Source organism: Xenopus tropicalis, chromosome 7 (assembly GCF_000004195.4).
Source record: "Xenopus tropicalis strain Nigerian chromosome 7, UCB_Xtro_10.0, whole genome shotgun sequence".
Lineage (NCBI taxonomy): Eukaryota > Metazoa > Chordata > Amphibia > Anura > Pipidae > Xenopus > Xenopus tropicalis.
In genome coordinates, this window is record NC_030683.2 from 12,931,959 (window position 1) to 12,944,778 (window position 12,820).

A 12,820-nucleotide genomic window follows, 5' to 3' on the forward strand; every position below is an offset into this window, starting at 1 on the left:
TCGGAAAAGGGCAAAGTGGGGGCAGGGCAATTAGCCCAACATCGGTTGTAGCCTATTCATAGTGCACAGTTTGACCCCTACTATTCTTGTGCATGACGAATTTCATATTACTTGAAATTAAAACGGGAGGAATAAAGTAAACGAGGCACTTTGTGGCAACCACAGGCATTGTCAGACATATTGCACAAATTTAATTACAAAAGGAACCTCCTCGACGAATGGAAATGCATAAATCTGGGGGGCGGCGCCGCCCACGTTCAAACCTACGTTACAGGCGAGCGCACTGAATAACTGGAAACATTGGATACCTACAACTTCACGTTACGCCACAAAAAGGCATCGGTTGTGTGTAACAATCACCGTGGCGGCGTTTCTAACGGGACGAGGCGGCACTAAAGCAGGACCTCTAGGATATTTAACATTGTAAAAATTCTGGTTCTTTTGCAAACAGTCATGACATTCGAAGCTCCGGAGCGCTAACACGGCACGTCGTTTCGGCACCAAACGGGCGAAACGCGAATCCAGCCTATGAATAACACGACGAGCGTATACGTTCGAGAGTTGAATCAACTCAGTCACCGTTATTCTTGCCAAAGTCTATAAGGGATGGTAACTGAAGCAAAAAAGCATATAATATGCAATACATACATACTCCATAAATATTTATATATACGGTATTTTTTCTGCCCACTTCTAACACCAGAACATTTTTTTTTGTAAGGCTTCTGAATTTCCTTGATAAAACAGTGCAAATCTCACTTGGTTTTTATAATTCGGCATTGGACACGGTTGGGTGGGGGAGGGTCAAGTTTGGCAGATGCAAATTAAAAGGTCGCAGGCGATTGGTCATTTTGCAAGTCAAACACTCAGCACCTTTTATTGCGGTAACGTTTGAATTATGCACCCCGCCCCCACCAGACATGTCATTCCGTTATTTGTTGATCTACAAGTCCCGGCATCTCCTGAAAGCAGGAGTAGAGCTGCACGCTGAAGATTCCTCAAGTACAGAGACAACTGGAATCTGAACACTAAACTGTCAAGCAAAGGCGACCCCGATAGTGCAAGAACTTTTTTTTTCTTCTTTTTGGCATTAAGGTGTTTCTGTAAATTTGAACTAAATTACAGAAAGAATGTGACAAATATCCCACGACCCGATTGATTGGTCAAAGCTCCACCAACTGCAGCCAATGATGGTTAAATATGCTAGAGTTGTGCCTCAATGATTGGTTAACACCGGGTCATAGTGCAAGCTGTCTGTGCCAAGGCTTCACTCCTGGCGAAGGACAGTTAAGCAGTAATTTCAAGCCTATTGGTCAATCTACAAGCCCCAGTATGAGCCATTTGTGGGACTTCTTGTTTGGCTACCACTGAAGAGAGGGCCACAGGTCAGATGACTGCAGCAAGGCAACAAATGAGCAGAACTATTTGACAACATATGCCACGTTCTTTTGGATGGAACAGTATTGCTGGGGCACTGGGGGTTATTCACCTCCAAATTAACTTTTAGTATGGCATAGACATTGATATTCTGAGACAATTTGCAATTGGTCTTTATTTTTTTTTTTTTTGCAGTTATTCACTTATTTTGCTTTCTCTTTAGCTTGGAATTTCAGCCGCTATCTGGTCTTGTTTTCCATAGCAACCAGGCAGCGGTTTGAATGAGAGACTGGGATATAAATGTAAAGATACGGAATACAAAGTAACAATAATAAAACGGTGAGCTCAAGAGCAATCGTTTTCGGACTGTCGGAGTCAGTGCCTCCCATTTGAAAGCTGGAAAGATGTATAAGAGGAAGGCAAATAATTCAAAAACAAAAAATAATAAATACCAATTGCAAAGTTGCTAGAAATAGGACATTTTATTACATACTAAAAGTTAACTTGAGTTGCCGTGACAGACGGGGAGATTGGTCGCCCGCAAAAAAATCTCCACTAAATGCCGGCTAAAATGTAAATCGCCGGTGGGACAGCACACGCGGAAATCGCCAAAGCTGCCTCGAGAGCCAATTTTGGTGCTTGCAAATGCCATCCCACCGGCGATTTACATTTTTGCCGGTGGGACGGCATTTCGGGAGGTCCGCTAATCTCCCCGTGTGCCACAGGCCTAAAGGCGAAATAGCCCTGACCCAACTACCAGTCAGAAGAAAGCCAACCTATAACATTGGGCTGCAAAGTCGCTTTATCTATATTACACTTTTATAAGCACTCAGAGCACTTCCAGTCTAGCTAGGGAGCAACATGGTACTAGTCCCGAGACAGTTCTAAACATGATCGTCCGACAGCGTGGGACATTACAATTTCAAGCCAAAAAAATAAAAACATTTTAAAAAGAATTCTTGGGTAGGTCTCTCCGAATATCTCTCGGGTTGGAAAAAGCACTATATCCTTTAGAAGGAAAGGCAGCTAAAATACATGGCACCCCCATAGGAAAGCATTTATTCATAAACACAAAAGTTCCCCTTCGCATAAAACTAAACTCTTCTTTCCGTTTTATGGTTCCACCCACCTCCCAAATTGTAGGCGTGTATGTACTGCCTGGGGCTAGTGGTGGCCAGCAGACATGTTATCTTTAATGGGATACGACTATCAGAAACTGGCTACATCTTGTGTGAATGGTGCTGTGATGGTTCTTCGACAGATCAGGTTCTCATAACATTATCATTTGATTCCAAATTGCTTTCCCAACGTTTATCAAAGACCCACCAATTGAACCAATCTCCATGTTGGGATTAGAGAAAAGACTTTTACCCAGGCTATGAACCTCAGAGGTAGGGTGGTCCTACTCAAAGGTGGTCCTACTCTGGCATCTGACCATGGACAGATGCCACTGGTGGCTTTACACTTGTATGGCCACCTATGTATTGTTCTGTTCATACAAACAGCCTGAACAGGAAGTAGTAAAGAGCCGCAGTTCCTCTACTTCCTCATGTGACGTTGCACCATACCCTCGACATGACACTTTAGGAGACAACATGAAGCATCTGTGATCTGATTGGATCACCACATGATCAGTCAAGACAGCCCTTACACCCACTGCATACACATGCAAATGGTTGGGAAGTATGGCCAAAATTGAATGTTGGGCCAGCCTACGACATAGCTACTCCCTATATTAAGTCTTCCATCCAGGTCATGATATACAGTATTGAGCAACTGGATCGGGTTTTCTTGAAAACCCTTCACCACTAACCCAAGCAGCTTCTTCAGTTCAACCGTTCATCCAATTGGCTTCTTCTGTTGAACCTGAGAAGCTGCTTGGATGAGTGGTGGAACATTTTCAAGAGAACTCAGAAAGTCCAATTCGTAAAGACTTAATTCTACTAGATACTTCTACTGCATTCTCATCAGTGATAAAGCAAGTTTAGGAAAGGTTATCATACACTGGGTTTGATCTGAAAGGCGGCAATACGAAAGCAAACCCTCAATCCAACTGATCAGTCAGATACCATATCACTAGATACGTAGATGACCACATTCCATTGTTCCTTTAGTTTGGGCCTACGGTTTGGTCATTTCCGATCCAACAGAATCAAAGCATGCTGTTAAACCCAATGCCCGGAGCTGCCACATATACCCAGATGGCAGGGCACTATCATACACACTCTGTCTGGCTCCTATATAAAATTTTGAATAAAACCCTTATTTAGTGGGCGTATATTTCCCTTAACGATAAGACTTAAGACAAATCCATAGCACCAATAATTTTATGAAAGCTTGAAACGTTATGTCACTACACAGCACAGTTTCATTTGTTCATGCAAGAGGGCCACCAATGAGGACGTATATTGTGAGGCTCGTACATCCCTTGTGTACATCCTATCTGCTCTGTTCTCTCAAAAGCCAACACGTTGCTCATCTCAGAGCCAACTGAAAACTTCATAACGGGACAAACGGCCACAGCGATGATCAAAGACCAACAGAGCCTCATCTTCCCTCCTATACCCGGCTCTTCATGCTTTCCCAATGCTTGTTTTTAGTTTAGTGCATCTCCATTAATGTTACAAAATAAGCCAATAAGAGCAGCATGTACTTCTAGAGCAGCGGTTCTCAACCTGTGGGTCGGGACCCCTTTGGGGGTGGAACGACCCTTTTCACAGCGGTCGCCTAAGACCATCGCATTTCATAGGGTCTTAGGAATAATTTTATGGTTGGGGGTCACCACAACACGAGGAACTAGGAAGGTTGAGAACCGCTGTTCTTGAGGAAGCCAAATCTTTACCATCGTCTGTAGCGACCATTTCTACACCTGGAGCAGTTGACATTCAACTCAAAGTACGGGACTAGGCATAACTGGGATAAGGAACTTATCCCCCACCTCTTATGTAATAACAGGCAATACACCTGACCAGGAGCAGTGAGCCATAGCAACCACTAAGATGCTTTAAAACAGATGATCAGTAAAGGCTACCTGCTGATGGTTGCTATAGGTAAAAAGCTCCTCCTTGATCCCAGCTAGGATCCTTTGCTGCTGGCTAGGACTTTACTATTGACCAACAGAGATGGGCAACCTAAAGATTACCAAATATACAAGGCCATGTTTTCTTCCAACCCAACAGGGAAAAAGTCATTAATCCTTCAGTCCCAAGATGAACAACCGAAGAAGAGACCTCGACTACAAAGAAGCTCCCCTTTGATCCCAGCTAGGATCTTACCATATTGACCAATAGAGATGGGCAACCTAAAGATAAGGAAATATACAAAGCCATCTTTTCTTCCAACCCAACAGGATAGAAGTCATTAATGCTTCAGTCCCAACTGAAGAAGAGACCTCAACCGCAAAGGAGCTTCCCCCTTGATCCCAGCTAGGATCTTACTATATTGACCAATAGAGATGGGCAACCTAAAGATAAGGCTAAAGATAAGATACAAGGCCATCTTTTCTTCCAACCCAACAGGATAGAAGCCATTAATCCTTCAGTCCCAACTGAAGAAGAGACCTCGACCGCGCCGCTACGTCCGTTTATACCCAAACAAGAGCTATTTAAGTGAAAGTAGTACTAGGGATCAGGGAAGTATTTGGCTAATAATCCAGAAGCCCCGTTTGCAACCAAAAAAAAAACCAGCAGCCGTGTTTAACTGCCGTCTGGGCGAGAAGTGGGGAAATCTAAAAAGCTACAAATTGGCTTCCACTGTGAATAAACAAAAACACTGCCAGTTCAGATCTCTAATAGTTTAATAGCAATCATACCATAATAGAATATTTGGGACACTTTATATTTTTTTTTTTTTTTTTGAAATACACAACTTTTATATCTGTGCAGTGTTGGAAAAAAAAAAAAGTTTAAAGCAACAGTGGCTCCTAAACCACGTGTAAATTAAAAAAAATATATATGTATATATAAAAAAAAAAAAAAAAAAAGAAAGACATTGTAGGTACTAAACATTCTTCAAGTAAAATTCCCTAACAGTTAATGACATTAAAAGTGTGCAAAACTGCAAAACGCATTGTAATAGAATGTGTACGATTTTTTTAAAAAAAAAAACAACGAAAACAAAAAAAAAAGTGGACCTGCTGACTGTAATGAATTTTACCCTACGCATCATGCCGGCTTGCCTTTCTTTTTTTTTTTTTTTTTTTTAAACCTATAAATTAAATCGATAGAATCACATTGAAATATCCTGTGCACCAATAAAAATGGATGTTGAATGAAAAGAGTAAGGGACCGGGAAAAAAAGTTGCAGGCAGCACATAAAGCATTCACAGCACGTACGTTGGGAATCAATGCAATAACTGGGGGGTAAGTGATTATCAGATCTGCCCCCACATGGGGGAAAACTGGCCCTGCTTACACAAGAGATGGAACAGCCAATAGAATGGAGGGATGGGGTAATAAAAAATGCCAATGTTTATTCGCTGTGTTGGTGAATGAAAACAAAAAGAGGGTTCCTGTACCTGCGTAACACAGAATCGCTCCCTACAGCTGCCCTTTCTAGCACCATTTGCTTTCAAAAAATATAAACGCACAAAAAATGAAGCAGCATTCCTTATTATGTTCCGGATTGGTTTCTCATCATAGCATGCTAAGGGGGAGGGGGGGGAAACAAAAAGGGGGCGTGGCAGAAGACACCACGCGGTGAATGCGGCTGGAATTGCGTTACTAAGCATCCCCCCTCGTTACCCCGCCCCATCTAAACGCAACGAAACCCCCTCGGCACGATGCGCAAGGTTACCTATTGCGTAGAGCCGGGGGGGGGGGGGGGGGGGGGGGTGTCACAATGCACGTGATTGGTTGTTTTTTTTTTTTTTAGTTGGTGACACAAACACATAAAAAAAAAAAAAGAAAAAAAAAAGGCATGATTGCTAAAGTATACAAATCTCCACTTTCAAAAAAAAAAAAAAAACCTGGAATAAAATGGGAAAGTGCCATCTTTATTTAACCTAATTAAGATATATATGTCCTCAGACATGAAAAGGGTATATACATAACAACGCTACGTAACCTTTTCATTCACGATTTTTTTCGCCCGTCTCTCTCTTTCCGTTTGGGCAGCAGCGCCATTAACACCTCGCTGGCAGGATTGGTCAAGGAATAGATAATTGCTCCTATAACTTGGTGTCTGACACAATGTCACATGCCGGGTTTTTTGTTTTTAAAAAGGTCCTTTTTTTCTCAGTTTATTCAAGTTTGCATTCCTGTGTGGTTTTCCCTCGATTTAAAAAAAAACAAAAAAAACAAAAAATTGGGGAAAAACAAAAAAAAGAGGAAAAAAAAAAAACACAACAAAACCCCCTTCAGACTTTTGTAATTTGTGTGATCTGATCTTCATCAAAAGGTTCATTCTCTGGATCAGAGTCAGTGGTGTCAGAATATCGATAATGATCAGGTTCATTGTCACTAACATCCGGCGTTACAGAGGTTGAGCTGCTAGCTTCCGAGTTTGAAGATTCTTCTACTGTCTTGGTGAAAAATAGCTTCACCTACGGGCGGAAAAGAAAGAGTTAAGTGTCAGGATCCCAAGCAGTTGGCCTAATGTTAGAGTAAACCCCCAGCCAGGAGTGATAAGGATCAGCCAATCTATGTTTATGCCTCATTGATGGATAATTTCCTGAGTCAGATTAGGGTTCTTCTTCTCTGTATATAATACTTAAGGGGCACATCCCTAAAGATCCCCATACACTGTAAGATCCACTCGCTTGGCGAGATCGCCAAGCGAGCGGATCTTCCACCGATATCCCCACCTACGGGTGGTGGGCGATATCGGGGAGCTTGAAGTTAAAAAAAAAAAAAAAAAAAAAAAAAAATCCGATCGTTTGGCCCTGGGGCCAAACGACCGGATTATGTAGGCGGCAATGGGGCAGTCGGTTCGGGGACCGCATCAACGAGCCAATGCAGCCCCCGATCCGACTGAATCTTTTAACCTGGCTGATCGATATCTGGCCAATTTCAGGCCAGATATCGGTTGGCCAGCCCGCTCGTTTCTGCCCCTACACGATAAGCTGCCGAGTTGGTCCAAGGGACCGATATCGATAGCTTCTATCAGGCCCGTGTATGGGGGCCTTTATAAAGGAACAGTAACAAAAAAAAATGAAAGCTTTAAAGTAATTAAATTATAATGTATTGTTGCCCTGCACTGGTAACACTGGTTTATATAAATAAAGGTGCCCATACACGGGGCAATTCTAGTTGCCAATATGGGTCCCTTAGACCGATTCGGGGCACTACCAACGGGCCTGCCCGACCGATATCTGGCCTGAAATCGGGCAGATTAAAAAAATCTAGTCGGATCGGGGACTGCATCGGCTCGTTGATGTGGTCCCTGGATCGACTTTGCCTATACCCGTCGTTAAAATAGATTCTCCCGATATCGCCCACCCATCGGGATATCGGGAGAAGATCCGCTCGCTTGGCAACATCACCAAGCGAACGGATCTGAGGGTGTATGGGGACCTTAAGCTGCTGTGTAGACATTGAAGCTGGTAAAAGGAGAAAAGCCACAGGATACATAGCAGATAACAGATAAACTCTATAGAATATAAAGGTGTTTTATCTGTTATCTCCTATGTAACCTGTGCCTTTTTTTCCAGATTGAATGTCTGCCCCCATATTTATATAAACTATAGTAGTGTCTCTAAGGCAAAAATACAACTTTTACACCAGTGCAGGGCAACAGTATATTACATGGTAATTATGTTTATACAGTTTCATTTTTTGGTGTAACTGTTCCTTTAATAAAGCTGCTAAGGAAGGGGTGGCCCCGTGGATTTCTGTGTCTCGTACATACGCATTCACGCCGCACTTCCATATCGGTCCGGTCGATCATATGCATTGAGCATATCTGTTTTTACCACTTGCCTATTGCCTTTCCCCTGCCTCTTCTGCTGCTTGGGCTTCCCCCCAAACAAGCAAGCGGCTCATTTGCAGTAGGAACAGTGGCATACTGACAGTCTGGCCCCTGAAGATCAGTATGCCAGTTACCAGCCACTAATAGTGGGGAGAAGACAGATGGGGCGGCCACGATTTGTAAAAAAATTACCCGCAGCGACAGTGAGCCCCGTAGCTGGCTAAGTTACCACATCCGCATGGGTACTAGTCACCGTCATTCTAGCTAGCTTGCAATTAGTAGCTGCAATTTTTCAAAATCGCCGCGACTAATAGTGAAGTCTGCCTTCGCCTATAGAGAGACACCTCAGACCTGGTTACTATGCACTTGATGAGAGATACGGCAGAAGAAAAGGCTGTCCAAACAAGTGAGAACAATGGAGACAAGCAGCAAAGCTGAACAGCAACATGAATCCAGGCAAACATAGCAAAGAATAAAGATATATTCAGTGTCTAATATTTACATTAGACAAAGACACATCTCTATTTTCTATCAGTAAAAGCGGCCAGCTAATCACCTGCAGCGGGAGATAACAGGGGAAAGAGGCAGCAGATGTTACTATAATATATATAATATAGCTCTAACACACAGACACAGTGTGTGCATTACATACACAGGGCCATGGAATATACTACAGTGGGAAATAGTAAATGGGCAGGGCTGAGAGGTCTAGAGAAAGATTATGGCCTACGGCACATCAGACGATTCTTTGCTTATACAGGTATGAGACCTGAATCCTTGGGGCCTGGGGTTATCTGCATAAGGGGTCTTTCTGTAATTTGGATCTCCATACCTTAAGTCAGGGGTCCCCAACCTTTCTTACCCGTGAGCCACAGTCAAATGTAAAAAGACTTGGGGAGCAACACAAGCACCATAAAAGTTCATGGAGGAGCCAAATAAGGGCTGTGATTGGCTATTAGGCAGCCTCTATGCACCCTATCAGCTTACAGGGGGCTTTATTTGGTAGGAAATCTTGTTTTTATTCAACCAAAACTTGCCCCCAAGTCAGGAATTCAAAAATAACTCTCTGGTTTGGGGTCACTGAGAGCAACATCCAAGGGGTTGGGGAGCAACATGTTGCCCCTGAGCCACTGGTTGGGGATCCCTGGCTTAAATCTACTGAAAGATCATTTAAACATTAAATAAACCCCATAGGACTGTTTTGCCTCCAATAAGGTACAAGGTACTATTTTATAATTAGAGAAAAAGGAAATTTCTAAAAAAAATTTTAATTATTTTATCAAAAAAGAGAGTCTATAGAAGATAGCCTCTCTGTAATTTCGAGCCTTCTGGATAACAGGTTTCTGGATAATGGATCCCATACCTGTAATAGCAATGTACTGAAGCTTGCCCACGACCTAACACTACCAGCCTTTGCCTTCAGTTTTGTGACATCATTGCAGGGTGGGATGGACGCGGGCCTATAAATACAGGGCAGAAGCTGGGTCGGGTAGGAAGTGGGCAGGTTAGGGGCGACTTTCTCACTCTGCACATCACTACTAATCACAGCTACTGTAGGCAGGTAATGGAGAACTCTCTGTGCAATTGCTGCAACCAGGGGAGCCTCACTGTGATTGGTCGCAATGCTATGTATTGCAGTTCAGTCAGCTGGCAGTGAGGATTCCTGCCGAGCATGTAGCTCAGTAAATGCCAGCTGAAGCGCCCCTCGGAGGGTATGTCAGATGCCAGCCATTTGGCTGCAGGGTACAGTACATTTGTGCGTTCCATCAAACAAGGCTTTGGGTACTTACTTTGAAGTTTGGAGAGAATAATCTGTTGGCTTTGTCTTTGTTAGCTTTATCTAGGTCGTTTTTAGTTAAAGTGAGGGTGAGATATTCCTTGTCATTATCTGAACGTTCTGTACTGTATATGCCATCAAGCTCCTGCTCCCCGACTAACGTTCCATTTTCTACTTTTTCTGAATACTCTTCCGGTCCTGGTATGAAGAATGTGTTTATCCAAAAATGGAACATCTTTTCCTGAAAACAAAAAACACAATTTTTTTTTTAGTAAACAGTGCTGCAGGAAATAACCTTCAATGGCTTCGTAAAAATGAAAAAGTATTCAAAAGGAGCTGTGTGGACTGGGCCAGGAGCGGCCATGTTGGTAAAGCCATGGCTGTGGACTGGGCCAGGAGTGGCCATGTTAGTAAAGGTATGGCTGGGGACTGGGCCAGGAGTGGCCATGTTAGCAAAGGTATGGCTGTAGACTGGGCCAGGAGTGGCCATGTTAGTAAAGGTATGGCTGGGGACTGGGCCAGGAGTGGCCATGTTAGTAAAGGTATGGCTGGGGACTGGGCCAGGAGTGGCCATGTTGGTAAAGGTATGGCTGTGGACTGGGCCAGGAGTGGCCATGTTGGTAAAGGTATGGCTTGTGTGTGTAGAGGACACGAGTCATCCAAGTAACGGTCATTTATAAGGAATATTTGCCTCTTGTAGGTGTGTGGGGAGTCACGAATGGCATTTGACCCCTTGCAAATTAGACCCTCTCCAGCACTACAGAATGGCTATTTCCATTGATACAATGGAACTGGTTTCTATGAACTACAAACATTACAGGCTCTAAAGTAAACACTGGATAGCTGTCACGAGGTCTGACTGACCACTGGTGGAACGCACAAGTACTTTAACACTTTGTAACCAACAGAGTCCATTGCCGATATCAAACAAAAAGCCAAAGAGATGTTTTAGTCAGCCAACTGCACATCAGGCATTTTGTCAACCACTGCCCCCAGTTGATGAACAGCGGAGGACAAACAACCCCCCCCCCCACATCTGTCATTACGGAGACTACTACTGAATGTGCCCTATTCAATGCACACAGAGCTGAAACAGATGGCCCTCTCTGCATGTCACTGCTTTACGTTTTTATCCTGTAGTATTTGGATTAATGACAGGTGGAGAGGGGCATTTTGTCTGCGCCTCTGTCTGTGGGCAGTGGGGGATAAAATGCCCCATGTGCCATAGGCCAAAGAGCACTGATAAGATGTCTGCTCTGCCAATTAATGCCTTTAGATTAGGGGATATTAATCGCCCATGATAAATCTCTACTACTGTGGGCGACTAATCTCCCCGAAAAGCTCTCCCACCAGCAATAAATGGAAAAGGCCTAAACCTCGAAGTTGCCTGCAGAAGGAAACACTGCGCCAGTGAAAATGCTTTTTGGGAGATTAGTTGCCCAAGGTACCAGAGATTGATGGTGGGCGACTGATCTCCCAGTGGTGCATTAGCCTTAGTTGCCTGAGATAGATCTCCGCAATGTATAAGCCTTTCCACTGGCGATTGGAAAGGCATTTTAGTCACCAGTGGTAGCAGATGACTAAATCACTCTGTAGGACATTAGCTTTAGTGTGGCTTTGGGCGATTTCTTAAACAAGCAATGAAATAAACAAACAATGAAAAGGCTATTTCGGTTGTATAATCTACAGCTGGTATAGAGAATGGTATATATAGTTAATGTGAGTTGAATAGATAGGTTGGTAAGACTGTCTATATGTGCACTGGGGTTCATTTGGAAGGGTTGAACTTGTTGGACTTTGGTCTTTTTTCAACCCAACTTAACTATATTATATATGTGTGTGTTTTTCTGAACAGGAGATTTTCAGAACTCCCACATGTTGCATTATTTGCCTTTTTTGACAAGTTTACAAAAGCAAAACGTCTTATTCCAATCCAAACCTTATTTCCGTGTAAGATAAACAAGGGCCTACTTGCCTGTGTAAATAAATTCCATCAGTTATACAAAAGCATAAATAGTGCGGTCAACATTTAGGGCGCTGTAGCACACAGCAGATTGACTAACAGTGGTTCCCAAGGAAACCAATGGCAAGAACAGAGGACTACTTATTAGAAAAGATAAAAAATGCCCTGTGACTGGGGGGTATAAAGACATTGGCTAGTGGCTGTGCTTAAATGCAGGAAGAGAAACAGCCCCCGCTGCAGCCTGAGAGTCGGCCCCGTGTGTGACTTGCTATCACAAGTAGCTGTGATTAAAGTACATGCCCCACAGCCCCAATGTTTAGTCTACAGTGCCACAAGTGTAAATGATCAACTGATAATCAATGCTGTCAGATAAAGGCTACTTTGTTGCAAAGGAAGAACAGTTTGCTTTATTTTTTATGATTCCTTTCTTCCTCAAACGATAAAAAAAAAACCTACAATATTCCACAGTGCCTTCACGCATGAGCCACCAATGGGAAGGCAAGGAGAGATGAAGCTGGCGTTCGTTCCCACAGGTCAGGGTTCAGCCTTAAACTAGTGTGTGGCTCTGTTTCACAGGGTGTACTTGCAAGTAGCTTGTGTGTAAATATTTAATTCAAGTGACAGAGCAGAGGTATGGCTGATAAGAGCCGGTCATTTATAGTTAATTACAGCTACACGTGATGCAAATAACGTCCCAGATGCAAACGTTCACATCGCCATACAGATTAAACAGGAATATTAGTCGGAATAAATGGACCAGACATTCTCTTTATGAGTGTGTGTGCACCACGTTTGTG

The 12,820-nt window shown here is 43.3% G+C and overlaps 1 protein-coding gene across 1 annotated transcript in view; it reads right to left on the bottom strand.

The window, feature by feature from the left end:
• Nucleotides 1-6,349: 6,349 nt before the first annotated feature.
• Nucleotides 6,350-12,820, bottom strand: part of pten (phosphatase and tensin homolog) — a 39,972-nt gene continuing 33,501 nt past the window's right edge. Inside the window, 2 exon segments of the mRNA NM_001123471.1 lie at nt 6,350-6,919; nt 10,074-10,301. Coding sequence (NP_001116943.1) covers nt 6,734-6,919; nt 10,074-10,301 — 414 coding nt within the window. The 3' untranslated portion in view covers nt 6,350-6,733.